Source organism: Nothoprocta perdicaria, unplaced genomic scaffold (genome assembly GCF_003342845.1).
Source record: "Nothoprocta perdicaria isolate Ctin4 unplaced genomic scaffold, notPer1 scaffold_86, whole genome shotgun sequence".
NCBI classification, from domain to species: domain Eukaryota; kingdom Metazoa; phylum Chordata; class Aves; order Tinamiformes; family Tinamidae; genus Nothoprocta; species Nothoprocta perdicaria.
In genome coordinates, this window is record NW_020456154.1 from 2,724,922 (window position 1) to 2,745,063 (window position 20,142).

The window sequence follows — 20,142 nt, forward strand, 5'->3', positions numbered from 1 at the left end:
ATCGGCCCCGGGGACTTATCTCTGTTATTTTTAGGATCATTTCCATAGAAAAGGCATCTGATTATATATATACATAGATAAATTTGCATGACATTTTTCACTGAGGATATCAAAGAACATCATAGAATATGAATGAGCTTTTGCTCATCTTCAGAGATATTCCTCTTTTAAASAAGACAACAGGAGCAGTGATTAAAAGACGTGTCCAAATTCCCAGAGGAAAAATAGGCAGGACATGGAAACATCGATTTCCCAGTTGTATGTGTTAACTATTAAACCTGTGCTAACAGGGATGGCAGGAGGTTAGTTACAAGGGCATTTCAGAAAAGACTGATGATAATATAGCTTGTAATGGTTGTCTCTCTATAGGAACAGGTTCAGAYAGATTAGGCTTGGAGAAATACAGATTTCATATTAAACACAACAAAAGGGCTCTCTTCTGCTCATAAACAGCAGTGGGAAAGGACAGCAAAGGAGTAAAAGGTCTGGAAAGTTCAGTGTATGAGCAGGCAAGGCTGAGACTGTGCCAGCCTGATGAACCAGGGCTTCACCTTTGGTAACTTCTTGGAAAATCCTATCTCTGGGCTCAATCTTTTTGGAAGATCCTGTCTCTGGGCTCAGTCTTCTTGGAAGACCCTATCTGTGGGCTCAATCTTCAAACCAGCTTCCCTTCTTTGCATTTTAACTGGCAGGCAGAGGCACCAGGGCAATTCAGGCGGAGCACGGAAAAACAGACGACACACAGAGGAGCCAGCAGACTGGTGTTTCTCTCTTTTATTTAAAAACAGTGCTTCATTACCATTTGCAAAGGGTTAGGAAGGGTTTCCCCCCTTGCTTAGAGTTTATAAAAGCCAGCAACATGATCAATAATTTATACACATGGATAGTAATACAAAAAAAAGAAAAAAAAARRAAAAAAAAAGAATAAAAGCTAAAGATCTAACTACTCCGACCTTCACAATTCCAGCTACTTGATAATAATAGGAATAACCCAATGAATACTGTATGGTCTGAAAGCTACTATACAATATGATACTTAACAAGGGAGGGCAGGAAGTTAGAGGCTCTCACAAAGCCCTGGGATGCAGATRCTGCTTCTCCAGAGTCTGCGAGGAACCGGGACCCTGGGCAAGCAGCTCGGGTGTCCTAGGAAATGATCCAGGGGGAAGGGAAGGCGACCCGGGAGGGCGGCACCCCCTTCCCCGACGGTACCTGGCCACGGGAGGTGCTGGGGAGAGCGCGTGAAGGGGCAAGTCCGACGCGGCGCCGCCTTTGGAGGTTCCGTGGCGTTTTCGCCTTGCACTGAAAAATCTCCAAGTCTCAAGTAGATCAGCCTGTGAGGTCAGTAAATACTCCACCAGCTCCGTATCGCTCTACAGCCCTGGTTCTCATTYGCTATCAGCCCCAGGTTTTAGCTCCAGCTATTTACAAGCGGGATTTATCATATTTWAAAAAAAAAGGAAAAAAGGAAAAAAAAAAATCAGAACAACCAAAACCAAATCATATCCCCTGGGGTAAAAAGAGGATTATTTCGTCACTTGGTAATGCAGCCAAACCAAGCTGCCAAAACTACAACACGCTTGCACACACAAAATACTGTGAACAAAAAAAAAGAAGAAAAAAGAAAAAACATGACCAAAACGGAGGCTACCGATGTGGGAGGCCTGATTTCTGTAAGGAATTCACTCCTGAGGAAAGCAGCAAATCCCTCCACCAAGGGGGAGCGGGGAATCTGGCCAGAGCTTTATCGAGCACGTTAGGGGTGTGAGGGGGAAAGGGCTCCTAAACCTGCCCCTATTTCKCCGGCGGGGCGGCCGGTTCTGCAGCCTCCGGCAGGGCCCTGGCCGGGGCGGCCGCCTCGGCCCCGCTGCCCTCGGCCGCCTCCGCCGAGAGGCCGATCGCCGCAAGCCGCTTCCAACGCGAGCAGGAGAGCTGCCTTGCAGGGTGGCAACGGGGACAGCGACTAAGACACCTTAAGCCCAGTTTAGTCTACGCACGCACTGCACAGGGACGGCGGCTACGCTGTGAACTCCTGGCTAGAGGGAAGCGCAGCGCGGAGCGAGCCCAGAGCCTGCTTGGAAAGTGCCCCCRTTTCGCCCTCTGGCCGGCAGGTTCCCGCTTGCCCTGTTGACTGGAGTTTTCATTGCAGAAGGGAAGTTTGCAGGGGGCTGCGGGGAGGGAAGGGCCATCAGGAAGGTGGGGGTGGCGGGAAGGGGCTTTTCAGACATTAACATCACCAAAAAATAGTGTTTTATGCAACAAAGAATCAAGTCTCACTGGTGTATACTACAAAATGTTTGACATTTTCCAAGAGCATGACAAAATAAAAACACAAAGAAGTTTACATTGGATGTTCACTTGTTCACTAGGTTTTTTTTTTTTCCCCTCCTATTTTAAAACAGTGCAAACAGGTAACACACTTTAAAAATCACCCCTCTGCACCAAGGACAGCACTGCCCTGACCCTGCCAGGCTGCAGGGCCTCAAAGAGCCRCCCCTCGCCCGGCTGCCTGCACGACTTCCCTTCGGAGCTGGACTCAGCAAAAGCGCTCCCCGGAGCTCTTGTGGCTTCTTTCACTTTTCCCTTTATTGAATTTCCAAGTGCTCCCCAAACCTTCCTCCATTGGCTTAGGGGGTGGGATGGGGAACATACGGATAGGGAGGGGATGGGGAAAATGCGGATAGGAACCGTGAGGCTTTGCTCTGTGTTCCCCGCTTTTGAAGCTGGAATTTGAACCGGGAGAGCCAGCATCTCTTTTCAGAATGAAAAAGATGGGCCCTGAGACAGCGTTATTAACCATCTCACAACTACCACTTGAGACACTATTCACAGAACCATCCTTAACTCCTGTGGGGCACTTCATATTAGAAGACCTCAGGAGTGGGAGATAAGGGGAGATAAATTATCTTCACTCTCTGGACAGGGAAGTGAGGTCTAGAGAAGCCAAATGATGGCTTCAAGCTCATCCTTGAGCGTCACTGACAGAGTCCAGAACAACACACGTGTACCCAGCTCCTCCTCACGGGGCAGCTCTGCTGTCTCTCAGGCATCAACACAGCCAAGCCACCGATGTTTTAAAGCGTGGCTTTGCCTACCTAAACTCTTCCTTACACAGGCTCCACACAGCTGCTTTCCCTGGAAACAGCTGCCCAAGGGAGGCTGATGCTAAGCTCCCTGTTGTCTCCAGGGCCACTCAAAGCTTTTCTTAGGAAAGCTATCCCTAGTACAGCAGTGCAGCCTCYCTAATCTGGGGACAGCAGTACATGAATGTGCTGGGTACCGACAGAACCTATTCCTAGGGGAGGACGTCATTCCAGGAGAAGTCATCTTTACACCAGCACAACTGCACTCACAAGGAAAGATGGATCGGCATATTAAAAAAAAATAATTAGGTGTTCGATCCAAAATTATATTAGCAAAATATTGTGTGCTGGCCAGGCCTATTATAAGACAGTGCAAACAGCAACACTTAAAGAAGTATCTTTTCCTCTATATAAAGAGGAATTCCTGGATACTATGAGACTAGACGGTCACAAACAGCAACTATTTGCCAAATTGCCTGCACAGTTTCCCTTTGAAAACCAAGCCCTGGTTTGTGAGCGACTCTTGACCAATGACCCATCTCAGGGACAAGCACTAGCTGCTGTCAGTCACATAAACCAGGGCCCACTTCAATTCATTAAGTGTAATTCATTTTGCATAGGGAGATATAGGCTTTGTCCTCACTTCAAAAGACATTTTGACCCAAGGCTTGGCTATTCTGAATGGATCTCAAGCCAGCTCATTAAAGGTCTGAGCGGAATCAGAGCTCTTGCTTGCCACGTGGGAAAAAAAGCTGCAGAGCTCCCCCAACCCGGCACAAAATTCCCTTGAGCAACCTTGCTGCAAAACTCCAGCTGGTGTAAAAGCTTTTGGGAGGCCGTGCATTCCGGAACCCTGGAATCAGCTACCTCTGGCACCCGGCAGTGCAAACAGCCCGGCTTTCCCTACGTGCATCGCTGGCAGGAGCAGGAAGGGATGTGGGAGAGGCGGGTGGGCAGGGCCCTCGCAGCGTTAGCCGCGGAGCGGAGATGCCAGCCCTTGGTGCCCTGGAGAGGCCTGGCAGGGAGCGGGATGAGAGCAGGCCCGGCCCCGAGGCGGGAGGAATCCAGCTGGACGGTCTGGAGCAGCTGGTACTCAGAGACCCAAGAGCAGGGCACGAGGAGCCCACGAAGACCCAGTGCTCCTCAGACTCCGGTACTCGGGTGCACTGAGTCTGCCATGCACAGACACTGCTCCGGAGCAGGAACGGGGCTGCCCTCTCCGCTCCCAGAGGCTGAAGCGGGGGGAGCTGCAGGCTGCACTGCCGGGGCACGGGGGGCGSCCGGGGGGGCAGCCCAGCTTTGGGGGAGCTGCAGTCAGAACCAGCTGAACTGAAAGRCAGGGAAGCGGCAGAGGGGCAGGCGGCTGCCGCCGCCGCCGGGCTCCGCAAAGCGCCCCGGGCACCCCCAGCCTGCGGACGCCCCACGCAAAGCCCTCTCCTCCCTGAGGACAAGGCAAGGGATGGGCTCCCTTTCGGCCCCTCCACCCCAGCTGCGGGGAGCACAAGTCCAGTAGAGGCTTTTGCTGCTTCCCAGCTCCAGAAATCTCCTGGCTGCCCTGCAGTGGAAATGGCTCTCCTTGAGTATGACTATCTCTACCACAAATCCTGACCCCCTCCCCTAGCCCAACAGTAAAAGCCCCCAGTTCCCCTCGTTTCCTAGATTTTGYGAAAGCCCCAACACCCTGCTCCCCCTCCCAGTTTTCAATCTAACTAAAATATTTATATACAAACAACAACAAAAAAAAATTGTCATAAAAGCAACAAACCAAACTTTGGCTTGGAAAAGAAAAATAAAACCAACAATAAAACCAGAAAAAAAAAAAAACAGTGGCCAACAGGCTGGCAGTTTGGTGTCCCCTTGTTCTAGCTACTCCTCCAGAGAATCACTAGCTTGGGGGTCTCTAGCTTAACTAATGGCTTCCCCATCCTTCCCATCTGAGGTGCCTCTTCTCGGCTGTGTCACTGGGGAAGAGCAAAAAACCCACGTGGTTGCRCGTGGCCAGGCCAGGGCACCTTCCCAAGAGCTCTCCCCTCCGACACGGATTAGTGTTAAATGCAGGAAGTTTCCTATTCTGGTACCAGCCCTGGCTGACAGCGCGAGCACACGGGCAGGAGTTGGAAAGGCTCCGGCGCCCCGCTCCAAGCAGGCTTCTGGGGGTGGAAAGCTCACCTCAGGACCCACCGAGAGATCAGAATGGCTCAAGAGCACTTGCCTCTGAGCACCAGGCTGGCCAGGAGCACTGCAGCAGCCCCCAGCTGAAAGGGAGCTCTGCAGAGCTGCAACTCTCTACCACAGGGCTAATCACACAGCAATGTGAAAAGGCCAACCTTGCAGAACAGCCAAGTCACTCTTCATGAGAGCAGAAGGGAGATGGTCTTGGGAGGTGTGGAGCCCTCTTTGTCTCTCTGCTTCTGAATCTTGCAATATGTAGTGTCAAGTACGGACCCAGCAGTCCAGGTGCTTGTCTATTCTGGATACTGAAAGGTTAGGCAGAACGGACCCAGGGGCTCCAAGATGACTATGTAAAGTCTTAAATAGCTTGTGGTGGGAAATTCCTATGAATTCATAGCTTGTACAAATTGCTTCTGCCTCCTCCCAAGCTCCTGAGCTCAACAAAACCACTTCAGGATCAYGTTTGGATACACAGGATCCTCTTCGCCCACACAAACCAACACGTTTGCCCCTCAGCAGCTTATATATGACTTTTCTCTCACTCATAGTGTGTGAAAAAGATTTTTGGTGGGAGTGCCAAAGCAGCTCAGGATGAACAGGAGGAGAGACCCTGCATGCTGGACCTCAGTGTGCCCGAGCACGGCACGGATGTGTGGCTCCTCAGCTGGCTTTCTTCCTCATCAAGGCTGCACATGCTTCACCTCTGCAGTTTGAACCACTTGCTGTCCATAATGCAAGTACTCTGTGGCGTGGCATTACTTATCATTACATATGTCACTCCTCTAGGAAAGAAGGAAARGGGCAGCAAGGGAGAAAGATCTTGAGAAGGAGGAAGTAAAACTAAGATAATTACAACCAGCAGCAATGGACAATAATCAGCTAGAATAAGTTGTGGGTGGGTGGGGAGAAATCATCAAAAAGTAATTTCAAAATYCATTGTCCCCCACAGAGCAGCTAAGAGCCACAGTCTTTGAGGAGGTTCAGGGAATCTTCTCTTGCCTGACATTGTCCCAAACCTGTGCACATCAGATGTTGATAAAATACAWGGAAAGTCTCTGCATTCCCCTTTTCCAAATGCACGTGACTATTCTGAACTATTTCCCACTAGGATTTCGGTCCCAGCCACAGCCAGAGAGTGCTTCCTTCTGCAGACCAGAAACACAGCAGGTGGAGATTTCTCACTCGCATCCTCCTGTCCCACAGGCACCAAGCACCAGACCCAGGGAAGTAACTCTGTCTGCGTGTTCCTGATTAATTGCATGATACTGGTTTCTAACAGCATTCCTTATCACTAATCGCCTTTTCCGTGATTGGTAGGATAAGCTATGCACCAACATACAGACACGGAAATGCATTATTTTTACCACAGTTAAAAAAAAAACAAAAACAAAAACAAACAAACAAAAAAAAAGAAAACCAAAAAAAGCACAATCTTTGGAACAAAAGAATTAAAGGCAGAAATTTAAAGGAAAAAAATACATATTCAAAGAACATAGTGAGGTATAAAAAAGTATTTTCTCTTTTGTTTTTTTTTTTGTTTTTCCTCCTCGTCTTGCTATAGAGTTCCTCTACTAGTAAATATTGCAATAGCCAGGCCTCATGAACTGGGGGGGCTGTCCCACTTGCAGGGGGCTCACGTCACTTCAGTAGGGGGCAAATCGGCTGTAGCCACCTCGGTATAAACTCGCCTGTAGAAATTAAACAAAYAAGAAGTAGTTGTTAGGAGGTGAACCACGAAGAAACATTCAGGACGGTGCCTCAATGCTTGCCCAAGGACTGGGAGCTGTGCCCTGGCACTGACCAATACCATCAGCAGCCCTAAGAAGCAACAGAGAGATCTTTTCCTGCACARCCAAGGACATGGCTTGGGACATGCTCAAAGCCTACCAACTAGGAGTGAAGTTTGGCAAATCCCAGTCAAAAGGATACCCAAGATGGYATTCATCAATCCAAACATCTGAGTCTCTTGTCTAGGCTGCATTTATTAGACAGTAGAGATTGGCAAGTCTAGGATGGTCTTCATCTCACCTTAAGGTAGAGAGGAGTCTAAAATTGATATGAAGATCTAGTATCTTAGAGATACTTGGTTGATGAGCAGAGACTCAAAGATTCTGCACTGCAGACACCTGTACATAGATGTCTCTCTGACTGAACACCTTTGCACTCCAGTCTTTGTTAACAACAGAAGTAGTGCATCAGCTAGGAGTGGATGGGCAAGCTACTCCAGCCACCCTTGATTCCAACACACTTCAGTCCTGTCCTGTGTAACTTCTACTRGCAGGCAGTACACCACATCCTTCCACTATCAGGAGGAATGTTAAGATGCCATGAGAACATCTTTCTCCTTTACATCCAGGAACTGTTTTCTCAAACATGCAACAGAGTCTTTAAAGTTAATAAAACCACTGCTGATTCTTGCTCTATCTATCTCCTTGATACAGCTAAACTGATGCGCCACAACAAACTGGCTCCTGACACTTCCTGTCATCCCTCTCCCATCTCCTTTGTACCAGGATGCACCAAGGCCAAGTGGTAACTGGTCTCTTACAGCCTGGCTCCTTTCCTAGTGGATACAGACACATGAAYGCAGAGCAACTGGGAACCCAGTATTAGAGCAAAGGACCTCCTCCCCAAAACGAAGTATTTGTGGATGAAGTTTCAGCATCAGATACACAGTAAGGAGCTGTTCCCTGTGCTGMGAATAATAGAAATGAAAAAAAAAATCCCACTTACCACAGCGCCAACTCCGTAGCTAGCGGCAGGGGCAAGGGCATGGTAAGGATCTGCTGTGTACACCCTGCCATAACTGAAGAGAGGGAGAAAAAATAAAGGAAAAAAAGAAAAAAAGGAAAGTCACTTCAGAGGAGCACAGAAACAGCTGTTTGACCACAGGAAATGGGAGAAGCAGCATGCCCTTCTACACACATGTATGCATAYGTACACACACATGCATGCGGAGAGCCCCTCTCCAAGGATGGTCTCTGGGCATCCTGCCATGCACGTGTGAGACAGGCAGGAAAGGACCTGCAAGCAGCAACGTGGCAGAAGCCGTGACCTCAACCTGCAGGAAAGAGGCTGGYGCTTCGGACCTGAGGCTTAGTGCATCCCTTACCTCGCGTGATGCAATTTGGGAGCGAGTGCTGGTACCATCACCACGGGCATGGTAACGGCTGCTAAAGGGAAAGTGGTGAGGGATTCTCCAGAATGAGAAGGGCCTACAAAGTGTAAGGCTCTCGCATGCGCTAGGATTAAAACGCAGGCTCACTGCACAGGAGATGGAAAACCTTGAGGCAAGCACTCTGATGATGACCATCCTTTGCATTCATACGGAACTAAAGCACTCGGAAGTACTACACGAGCTGAGGAACTTTCACTTCATAGATGGGAAGAAAAATGTACCCAGTCATTAAATGGCCTGTCCAGAGTTGTAGAGCAAGGAGCTGGCAACGCAGATCACGTCTCTTGGCTCTGTGGCCATAACCACATCACCTCCTTCAGGTAAAGAATCACAAGGATAAGGAAGAGACCGAGATCTGTGCCAGCTCACACATACCCAAGGCTACTACTGCCCAAGAGCAAAGAGACAAATCGTGCATTCAAAGTCTTTCCACGTTGGGTCGTGCATGCATGTGTGCACATGCGAGTGCAAGTGGAAGAAATGGGGAAGGAAGCAGAAGTGTCGTACAGGAGCGATGCTCCTGGGCTCCCTGGGCACAGCGAGGCAGTGCCCTGGGCACCCTCCCCCTTACATACCCATCGCTGTAAGCTGCTGCAGCGGCCGCAGCGGCCGTGGCTGCTGTTGCAGTAGCAGGCTGTGCATATCTGTAGGCTGCGTATCCACCCTGCAGGAGACAAGAGAACTGACTTTACAGATACCTGCCCACCCACCCAGAGAAGAAGAATAAAACAAATAAAATCACACACATCGCAAGGAGAGGAAATGTTTTCAAACTGCATCAGCTCCCATGTCACAGCTGTCACAAGCGCTACCCATTGACCCGTGGATCTTCTGTTGCTCAGAAGGGATAGGAAACCCTCTCTCATTATCTCATTTAGCAGAAGTAATGAATTGAAGCAAGTCTCAGCACGGTTATACCCCTGTAGGAAATTAAATTTGGTGTGGAGGTAAGACAAAAAAGAAGAAAGCTGAAATCTTGCATCTAACAATCTCTAGGTCCCCTTCCTCTTACACTGCAGAAACGAGAGGTAGGCATTTTTCTGACAAGTGTGTATTTAGAAATGAGATCATTCAGAGAAATTGTGTTATTCTTCATCTCTCTCTTCTTCTTTTATTTTCTCTTTTTCCTTTTTTTCTTTTTTCTTTCCTTATCCTGGAAGACCTAAAAGACTGGGATTTCATTTGGCCCAGATACATAAATGTATCAATAGCCAGGGAAGCCCAAAAGCAATACGGAAAAGGTGGTCAGGGAAGCTGGTGATCCCAGAGCTGCCAACAAGCAAAGCACCAGCACTGCCAACGAAAACGTCCTCCCTTTCTTCCAGGTAAGAAGGAAACAGGTTGGGGGAAATTAAGCCGCAGCAGTCTGTACCACTGCTGCATATTTACCCATGCTACACGGGTCTGAATGAAGGAACCACCTTTCAAATATATTCAGGCTGATAGGAGGCAGTTACTGAAAACGCAGTTGGGAAAAYGTGACTCCTGAGCCAAAGGCTCAGGACTGGGCTGGCAGAGTGGCCACCAGGGTGACCGGGACAGATGACTGGCTGTTCCAAACACCCAGCTTTGCATTCCTAGCAGTCCTGGAAGGCAGAGCCCGGCCTCCCTCCAAAGAGGGGCAAAGGCTACCTGGCAGTCAGGAAAGAGAGCTCTGAAGCGGAGGTTGGATCTTCCTTTCACTCAATGACTCTAAATATTTTCTGGTAAGTCTATAGAGGGTGGGGGAATGGTAAATGAACCACAGCTTTAATCTGCCAGAAACACACACGGCTGTAAACAACACCAGAAAACTCCATATTGCTTCTGGCTTTGCTCTTTCTCTCTCTCTTTTTTTTTAATTGACATCATAGAGCTTGAAAGACTAGAGGGCAGACTTGGACTCTTCACCTCAAGAATGTGCTCAGAGTAACTCTACAGCTTTCTGTTTAGCAGTGCTCAGCTTTGGGCTGGCTAGGTTTTAAAATGAAAGGGATGGCTTTAACTTCATGTTGATTGTCATGATGATGGAACCCATCATCATGAAGGAAGGGTAGCAAAGCTACCAAAAATGTGCCCAATGATGATGTCCTACTCTGAGATAGAGGAACTTAGTAGAACTTTTGGTCTTCTAGTTATGGAAAGAGTAACACAAATCTCAGGAAGTATCACTCTCTCTGCCTGAAAGAGGCATGTTGCATGTGGCATGTTGCATGAGAGACATGTATTGATTGTCCCTCCTTTCCTTGTTGTCCCTCCCTGTTCCTAATTGTTTCAATCCTTGTACTTCAGATCAATGGTTGGGGGCAATTTAGTTTATTTTTAGCATGACATCATTCTGCCACAGTTACCATTAACCTCAAAGAGAAGATGAACAAGATGCAACCTCAATTCAAATCAAACTCTTTGGCAACAAATTCAAACAAAACTTCACTCCAATGTCGTTGTGGTTCTTCCTTATGTTTTAAGGAAGCTTCCTGACATGTTGATACGGTCTGTCATTGGGCATGGAATAAGATACGTTTTGTACCTGGCACTATGCAGGGCCAGGCTGCTCTACCAGGCTATGCAGGGTAGGCTGCTCTACCACGTGCCCAGATTCCCACTCTGCCTCATGCTTAACCAGCCACATTTGAGATCAAATTAAATTAATTAATTATTAAATGTGACTGGCACATACTCTAAACATGACAGCAAGATGCAGTTTGAAACCAGAAAGGGTTATCATGTAATTTTCTTTTAACTTATACTTCTTGTAAAGGAAAAGAAAAAAAAAAAGAAAAAAAAAAGAAAAAAAAGAAAAGAAGGGTTGGAATCAGGTGTGGGAAGGGGAATGGCGTAACATTTATTAATCAAAATTAAAAAACTAAGCATGCTGACATCTGGAGCTAGAACAACCAGCAAAGTCACCACGTTCAGACTCATATTGGCTAGTTCTACCCATCCCAGCATTCTCTTGGGACAGCGGTTGGCCCTAGGCTCTACCACAAGCTCAGTGAAGAACACAGCCTCAAGTACTAGAGCGTGCAGCCACAACAACCTGCTATTACGGAAACAGTCAGTCACCACTGGAGTTAACATTCCAACCTCCATGATGCCCACGGCCTCCCGCCCTCGCCCCCCGAATGGCGCCCACCCTAGCCCTGTCCCACACCACAATGTTAATAATTATAACAAGCAATAACCCATCTGTTATATCAGAGAAGGGAACAGAGACTCCACTGAGAGATTTAGAGCGGGATGTTAAGATTTCTTCAGTCAACTGCACAACAAACAAAACAAAACAAAAAAACAAACAAAAAAAAAAAAACCAGGAGAAATAATTCATTGGAGAAATGATGTTAAGGAATAGCTGACGTGTATTGCTTTTAACCATGCACTGATGTAAAACTGAAACTAGTGTTGGTTTAAAAAAAAATGTTACAGGATATATGTGCACACACAGAGGCAGGCAGACCTGCTAGGTTGAAAATGGTCTGCAAATTCTGCTTGTGTGTACTTTAAATAATCTCAAAAATGGGGATTATAATGGCCATGGTACATTCCTGTCATAGGAGCAATGAGCGTGGACAGCTGGGGGAACTCTGACGGAGGGATGTATTTAGCACGACYAACAGGTCCAAATACACTAAAACAGGGTGAAGGAGAGAGGAGGAAAGTTGCAACTGTTATTCACTCTTCTTCCCCATTTTATTTTGAGTTTTTAAATGCTTTCCTCGAGCTCTGGGAACYATACAGAGCAAAGGAGATGCTGTGCAGAGTGCCTTAACCAGCAGATGCTCCTGTTCTCCATAACCCAGGACCCACATATAATTCCATCAATGCACCTAAAGCCCTGCTCAGCTTGTCCAGTGCACTATCATTTTCTCCTGCTATTCTTGTTGGCACACACCTTGATCTGGAAGGCAAAGCTCACCCAACACCTCAGCTACCAGACCCCATCACCCCCTTAGTGATTTCTGATGCCCCTCGCTTCAGGTACTATAGGAAATATAACTGTATCAGAGTAGAGCATCTTCAAACATGAACATTCATGTTTCCTAGTAAAAGAAAACCAAAAAAAAAAAAAAAAAGAGAGAGAAAAAGAAAAAAGAAAAACAAAAGCCCTTTCTAGCTGTACCACACTCCTCCAGTGCTACAGGCAGACTGCAACAGAAGACACCATCGAGTGGCATAGCCCCTGACACCCAGGACCGCCGTGCAAACTCCCTCTCCATTTATTGAGCTGAAGGGATTCCACAGTGACAAGTTCACCCATCCATGTTCCGTTCTTAAAACCTTTTGCCTTGTTTCAGAAGAAACGAGCGTGTTCTGAGCTTCCTGTGAAGATCTTATGTCAGAAACACCTCTATCAAAGGAGACAGTTCAAGCACTGCCTTGAGGAGGAAACAGGGAAACTAAGGAAAAGCTAATGTGTTTTTACCAGCCAATAACAGGCAAACAAAATGACTGCCTAAATCAAGATCTGTGCTCTCCAGTACAGTCTTTTGGATTTTTTGGGGAGCGAATGAGATCAACATAGCACTGCCCTAAATGCTGCTTATTTTAATTCTACTTCTCTTGATAATTGCCAGTGTTGTTTTTTTCCCATGTTAATGTCTAGAGAGACTGGACCTACAGATCTTGTTTGCCAAACAACAGGGTTTGCTCGGGTGTTCACAAAACCCCAAATTTCAAATTATTCCTCTGTTGCTCTTGGCTCAGCAACAGAAGATGACAATAAAATATACTTTTAATTTCTTCTTTAACAATGAACTTTAGCTTTTCKATATTGTATTATTTCAAGGATTACAGGGCAAACATGGCAAAACAACATATATGGGAAGCTGCAATCTCAACTAAAGCAGCATTCCAATTACAGGAGAGGTTAATATAGGGGAAAAAAGGAGCCTTTTAAGACTATGCAGTTCAGCTCAAAGTAAAGCCATCTTCTCTTCCACTCTTCAGGTCCATATTAGGTGATAAATCCAGTGAGAACATGAAGAAATACAAAACTATGTCTTACTATTTCAGTGCATCCCATGGTCATAAGCCTCCTTTTTTGTCTTTCCCTGCTGCCTTAAGGACACAAAATGTGTTGCTGACATTTTCTTTTTTTTTTTTTTTTTTTAAAACTTGGAAAAGCCTTTATGCCACTAGGACAGAGGCATTTCCATGTCCTTGGAGAAATGCATATAATTGTTACTATGAAGGATACATTTGTCCCCTGGTAGATTTAAGCAGGTGTCCCAATCCACCTAGAATGGGTCTTTTCCACCTCCAAACTGCCCTATAGCACAAGTTTAGATGAAGAAAAGGCTAGAACTGTTCCCAGTATTTCTKAATTAGAAGGGTGGCATGCGTGCACCAGGAATGAGCATGAATGAATTAAGAGAGGTGACAGGACAACAGTGTCCATTGCAGCACGTGCTTCTACATGGTAATGGGACAAGCATGACCTTGTTAACCCTTCCACTGCATTTTCTCTTTTTTTTTTTTYTTTTCTTTTTTTATTATTTTTTAACAAAATGCCACTCGGTGTGAAATCTGGACACCCGCCACCCTGCCAGAGCGGGGGCTTCAATCACACGTGAGTCTGCGCTACCCTATAGAAAAATAAATGAATCAAAAAGCCTCTGTTCCCATCTCTAATGTGGTGCTGGAATGGTTAGTATAATTCATTTTTTTCCACTGCAATCCACAATCTGATTGGTTGGCAGGTCACACTGGCACTCCTACCTGAGGTATTTTAGCGCTAATGATTGGTTCCTGTAAGACTATTCTATAACAGAACACAGGAAGAGCAGTTCAAAAAAACACAGCTGTGGAAAGAAACAATCATACAAACAGCCCCGGGCGGGGCCCACCAGCCTTTTCTTTCCAGTGGATGCAAGCACGCTTTTCCCAGGCAGGAGGGGCCTTCGCACACGGGGCTTTTTTTTCCCCAGAGTGGCCCCAGAAACACAACCTTCTCGGGATGCAACACGGGGCTCCCCAAGCCCTCTGCATCCCGGGGCAGGTCGTTTTGACAAATTCAGGTATCTTGCCAGAGTGGAATGCATCCAACAGGACATGGAATGCCTTTTTTTTTTTGATTATTATTTCTTTTTTTTCTTTTTTACTCGTGGAAGAAGTAGCTAGCAGGATGGTTGCCCCAGGAAAGGAAAAAAAAAAAAAAAAAAAAAAAAAAAAAAAAAAAGGAGCGAGGAAGAGGAGGAGGAAGAGGAAAATGAGAAATCAGTGCATAATAGTGGGGTGGAAAAAACAGCCCAAACTTGGGACACTTCCCTCACTACAGTGGTAACCTGCTCCACTCACTAGAGTGGTAACCACTCACTAACCTGCCAGTTCAGGGTCCTTTTTAGCCTTTCCTCAACACAAGCCCACTGACTCCAAAGAACTAAGGGAATCTCAGTTTAACTCTTCCTCCTAACCACGCCACAGGCAGGAATATCACAACTGAAGAGCCCTTTGCCATCAGCTCTACACGCCGAGCAATCAGTTAATGTAAGCACTACAGCAAACACCACAAATCAGTGGAGTACAGGGCAGGTGCAGGCATTCAAATCGTCTGCAAGGCTAACTTCAAGTTAGGATTGAAACTACCCTTTTTTCTGAACTATATTTGAGATCTCCAAGCAACAATAAAATGGCAAAAAGCACATCTCACTCTGCCTTGAAGAGCGTCTTATTCTGTAGTCCTGCTTTTTCACAGCAAGACCCAAATCACAGAAAGCAAAGTGTTCAGAAGTTCACCTGCTGGTTCTAGCCTGACTTCAGCTTCAGGATTAACGATGCTACTGCAGTGCAGACAATGGAGATTTCTTCATTACTGAGTTAAGTAAGGCTCCCTTCTCCACGAGCAGTGGAAGCTCTGAAGAARTTTTCTGAAAATGAACAGGGAACAATCCTGGCCTGTCTTCCCTTTCAACAAGGAAGCCTCTTAGGTGCCATACTCACAGGGAAGAGACACTYCCACTGTCTTTTCCTTGGTCACTTGCTGTAGCCAACTTGGTGGTCTGTAAAGACCAGTGTTTTGCAAGTGAGGTGGGAAAACCCAGGGCTCTTTAGTTGTCTTTTGAGGAGGTTTTATAAGGGAGTACTTGACCAGGCACATCAAATTTTAGAAGTATGAGCACACAATAGTACATGTAAGAATGAAGATATGCACCAATATGTTTAAAGCACCTTCCAACCGCTTTAATTGTGTCGGGAGAAGGGCCTTTACAAGACCTGATTCTCCACAGGTCAGAGAAATGCAAAAACTAACTCTGCCCATTATCTGGAATCGAACCCCAGAGGTCATCTTACTAAACATCAGGAGCATTATCTTCAGAGAAGCATGGACRTGAAATCCAGGCTTTTGACTGTGGCACTATCCAATAAAAACTTCTCAGTCAAGAATCCGATTTTCCTGTGACAGGGGACTTTGCTAGAGCAGCCCACAAGTGGCGATGTCACCAGTGCATCTGAACACTCTGGCTTTGAAGATCCTGTTGTTATCGCTGTTGTTCTGTGGCAAGTCTCCATTGGAAAGAAAAATGCGTTTTTTGCTAGCCAGCCAGAAGCCCTCAATCCACAACAACTAYAGACACACACTCTGGGCCTTTGGGAGTCCCTGAAGACTCCCAACACAGGCTGGCTGTGCAAGCGCAGGACAGAAAGTCTCCTTGGGTATCGGAGATAACTTCCAGAGAGGAGGAGCCTGCTAACTTTCCTAACTGAACACCCCCACGGAACTCCTATTTAAAATTCCCTAARGTAGAAGAATCTAGCCTATTTAGGTAAGATTTTTACTAGCAAAACGAAACATCAGTTTTCTCTCCAACATCTCAGCCTCTATTTWCAGCCAGTCCCAATGTCTTCCCCAGGGGATACTCTCTGTATCCCTGTGGCACACTGAACATATGTAAACACAAAACTCGCTCAGCTTAGTGTGGGCTGCACAAATCAAACCTGAAAGGGCCCCAAGAGGGGAGAAAAAGGGGAGGGTGGAGGGGGAGAAGGAAAGGGAAGGTCTGAGGCTAAACCAGTCCTGTTATTTTTGTATCCAAATTATGTAAATGAGAGAAGTGTTGAGAGAAATTTTAATTTGCTAATCATCTCTCAGGCTGATTAGTAGYAGTGTGCATGTGGGGGAAAGGACGCCCAGAAAACTGACCCTGGCAAYGATCAGGAAACCCAAAGGCTCAGGTCTTGCACCCAGGGGCAAGCGCAGTGACAGAGAAGCATGCTTGCATTCCTAAATATATAAATATATATATCCACAAGGAAGAAGAAAATTAAATGATATTCAAAAAAACAAACCAAACCAAACAAACAAACCAAAGGAAAAAAAAAAAAAGAAAAAAAAAAGGCTGGCTTGTCAGGGGTTGGGGATGAGAAGGCTCCGGTGTGTGTACTTACATAGAGGTCAGCACCGTAAAATCCGTCCTGGTAAACCACACTGCAGAAAATCCACACAAAAACAAAACAAAACAAAAAAACAAAACAAAAAAACAAAAAAAACAGAAAACAAAAGAACAGAAAACACATTCCGGTTATTGAGGACGGCAGCATGCACATGCGTTTCACACAGGCAGGTGATGTATGAATCCACAACCTGGGCTTTTGGCAGGAGCGACTCAGCGAGAGGTGGTGTGTGTGTGTGCGCCCGCGCGCCTGCCGGCGCCGAGCCGYCCCCCTCGGCATGCCGGGGCCACCRGGAGGCAGAATGCAAGGGAGAGAGGGAGGGAGGGAGAGAGGGAACAACCAGGTCGTGCAATAAAAATAGACTGGAAAAAAGATCTGGTGTCCTGAGGAAGAGAAACAGGGTTGAGAAACCTTCACTCTGGTTATTCTCCTGGAATTATTTTTKGTTATTTATCCCCTAAACACGTGGAAACTTTGGCTTCGTGAAGTGGGCGCTTCTGGAGGCTGAGAGCCCCTCAAGGAGGGATCCCACAGGGGCTGGGGATTCACACCCATGTCAGAAGCGTATTTCCGAATGCTCGTGGACAATCCCGCGTTTCGAGTTTTCACAGGGCTCGTGACTGTGTTTCTGCCATCCATACATCACCTGCTTTGACCCTGCACATTAGACATGCGATAAGATTCGGCTGATCACACAGGCATGCAAAGTATTATTATTCAGCATCTTAAAGAACCGATGCAACACCTCAGGAAAAAAAAAAAAAAAAAGAAAAAAACCAAGTCAATCGATTCTGATCAAAGTAAACACAGAGAAATGTAATTCAAAAGAAAAAACCAAAAATACCCACAATGCATTGCTTTCACAAGCAGAGATAATGAGCTAAAAAGGTTAGGTGACTGCTCCGAGGTCCCGGAATTGAAAGGTGCAGTGGGAGGCCCTGCTAGTAACGGCATGTTCCRTAGCACAGAGGAGCAACTTGGAAGGGTTTCCGGGGGATGGTGCTTTTGTTTTTTGGGTTTTTTTTTGCCTTTTTTTTTTTTTCTGTTTTAAGCCATTGTTTTCTTTCTCTCAGAACTTCAAGCAAACTCTTAACCTGGAGTCTGGGGGTTCCCAAAGAGCCACTCTCACGGGAGCATTCGCTAGGGTCGGACTAGGCAGCTTGCTCTGGGGACAGGGGTCGGGGAGGGATGAGGAAGGAAGACAGGGTTTGCCCCCCACCCGTGTGCGTTCAGCGTGTTTTCCCCTGAAGCTCCTGCGGGTTTTCCCCTGAATTGCTCTGCACAGACTCACCACTGATTCGGAAATCATCAGCCCCACCACCTGAGAGGTTCATGGGTCTAGTGTGTATGACTTACCAGTAGCATTAAGACAAAAAGAAGGGATGTGACACCAGCTTTTTAATATTACTTTTTTTTTTTTTTTAAACACATCAGATGGAATGTGAAGTGCTGCAGAGAGCCTGCCACCCGCAGACACCCACGTGTTGTAAGGCACGCACACACATAAAAAAGCCCAGCATACCTTGCCAAAATTCTGCATGCTATTACTTAAAAAAAAAAAAAAGAATCTGTTGCAGTGTTAGCTACTGCTTGAATAATTTAGTCTTGCCGTCTTCCCCAAGAAAAGTACACTCCACTCCCAACAGACAGAGTTACTACGGTCTCCGAGAGCATTTGGAGCTGCTATGAAGATAGAGATCCTTGTTAGAGGAAGAGGGGAGCCACTTCAGCAGGGAGAAAGCAGGCCGTAAGATCGTGTTGGTTGAAGCTAAATTTGTACAATCACAAAACAAAGAATTTGGCTCCTGGGGCAGCGACTTACATTGCTGGGTTCTCTATCTAGGATCAGGAGTGTTTTAGCAGTGATACTCCACCTGCCCCTGCAGGAAAGGCAAACGCATGACAGAGGAAGCGGCTGTTGGTCCATGAACACGTCAGCATCCTGAACAGTCACTCTGGACACAAGCATTCCCACACTGGATCGGGCCACTGTTCCCTGCAGCTTAGGGTCCTGTCACCAAGAGATGCCAGCACCAGCTCTCCAGAGAAAATTGCAAGGAAAGCCACTAAATGGAAGCAACTTCCTACGTCCAGGCAACCAGGCACACACGCATCCCCTCTCTCATTCGGCCAGGACCTAGCTAAGCTCGACTGCCGGTGCCAACATTTGGCAAGGTTTATTTAGAGGCTAAAATATCCATAACCATAACTGTGATTCTTAATGCGAACAGAGGAACTAGAAGAAATCATGCACTTTAAAGCAACGGGGACAAGGCAGGACTTTGCAGTCTGATAACCTCTGCTCAAAGCTCGCTAGCTGAGCTACAACGTGTTTACCAAAGAKATAAGTATCTTCATATCGTAAAGCAGCCATCATTATGGCTAAATCATTATTGTAAAGCAGCCAAATCATGAATTGAGCTGTCCCTACAGTTGACTGTGGTGTTGAAGAAAAAAATAACATAAACATGCCAACAATAAAACCAAAGATCTATTATTGTCTTACGCCTTGGCTGYCTTTAATCTACTTTCAGCTTTGAATTTGTGAATCTTTTATATATTTGCATTCTTAGACTGAATTATCCTTTATTATGACAAGCCTACTCTTTAGATAGGTACACAAACAAGGTATTGTTTCTGCGACATTTTGAGAAATAAACTGAGTTTTACAGTAGGCAAGACTTTTAGGCATAGATTTAATTCTTAGAACTTTTGGGCTGAAGTCCCATTTATCAGCATTCTTTTTAAAAAACTGTGGCTGCTACAAATCAAGGCAGTACCAGTYTGGCCACATTATATACCAGAGGTCCTCTTATATTAAAAAATAAAAATAAAAAATCGCTTCTTTTCCTACATGAGACTTATTCTCTGTCTTCAAGCTCAGGTGAATATTTGGCATCCTCTCCAGTTCTCTGGGTAATCGCTTTCAAAAGGTACCTTCCTCGGATAAGTGTCTACGTCTGCAAATACTTACATTTCATATATTCATTAATAAATCTGAGCTTTAGGCCTTGAAATCAATGTTTAAAGTATTAAAAACTACGTGATTTCTTGCACCTTCCTCTGGAGTATCTAGCATTGGACACTGTCAGAAAATAAGTAGAACTGAATGCTCCTCGGGTCTGATCCAGCATGGCAATTCCAATAAGCTTTTATCATTCTACATTCCTTAGCTTTCGAATTCCGCTAAGCTCTTAAATTCAGTGACAACACAAAAAAATAGGTTTTGAAAAAACTATTCTTTCTACCAGCTTTGAGTTAATCTGTAGCTTTCTTCACTGTCTTCTTCCTCATTACTCACTCTATCTTGACCATTCATGGTCTGACAACTGATCTTAT

At 46.0% G+C, this 20,142-nt stretch overlaps 1 protein-coding gene across 7 annotated transcripts in view; it reads right to left on the reverse strand.

Moving 5' to 3' along the window:
* Nucleotides 1-5,354: 5,354 nt before the first annotated feature.
* The window catches only part of RBFOX2 (RNA binding fox-1 homolog 2), a 122,583-nt gene continuing 107,795 nt past the window's right edge, over nt 5,355-20,142 (reverse strand). For 4 of the 7 annotated variants that reach the window (XM_026052289.1, XM_026052286.1, XM_026052288.1 and 1 more), the window contains 4 exons: nt 16,798-16,837; nt 9,009-9,097; nt 7,989-8,061; nt 5,355-6,943 (listed from right to left, as the gene is read on the reverse strand). In XM_026052289.1, coding sequence (XP_025908074.1) covers nt 6,899-6,943; nt 7,989-8,061; nt 9,009-9,097; nt 16,798-16,837 — 247 coding nt within the window. In that variant the 3' untranslated portion in view covers nt 5,355-6,898. Of the gene's footprint in view, nt 6,944-7,988; nt 8,062-9,008; nt 9,098-14,112; nt 14,174-16,797; nt 16,838-20,142 lie in introns of those variants that run through there. The other 3 variants (XM_026052291.1, XM_026052287.1, XM_026052290.1) reach the window with 3 other exon arrangements.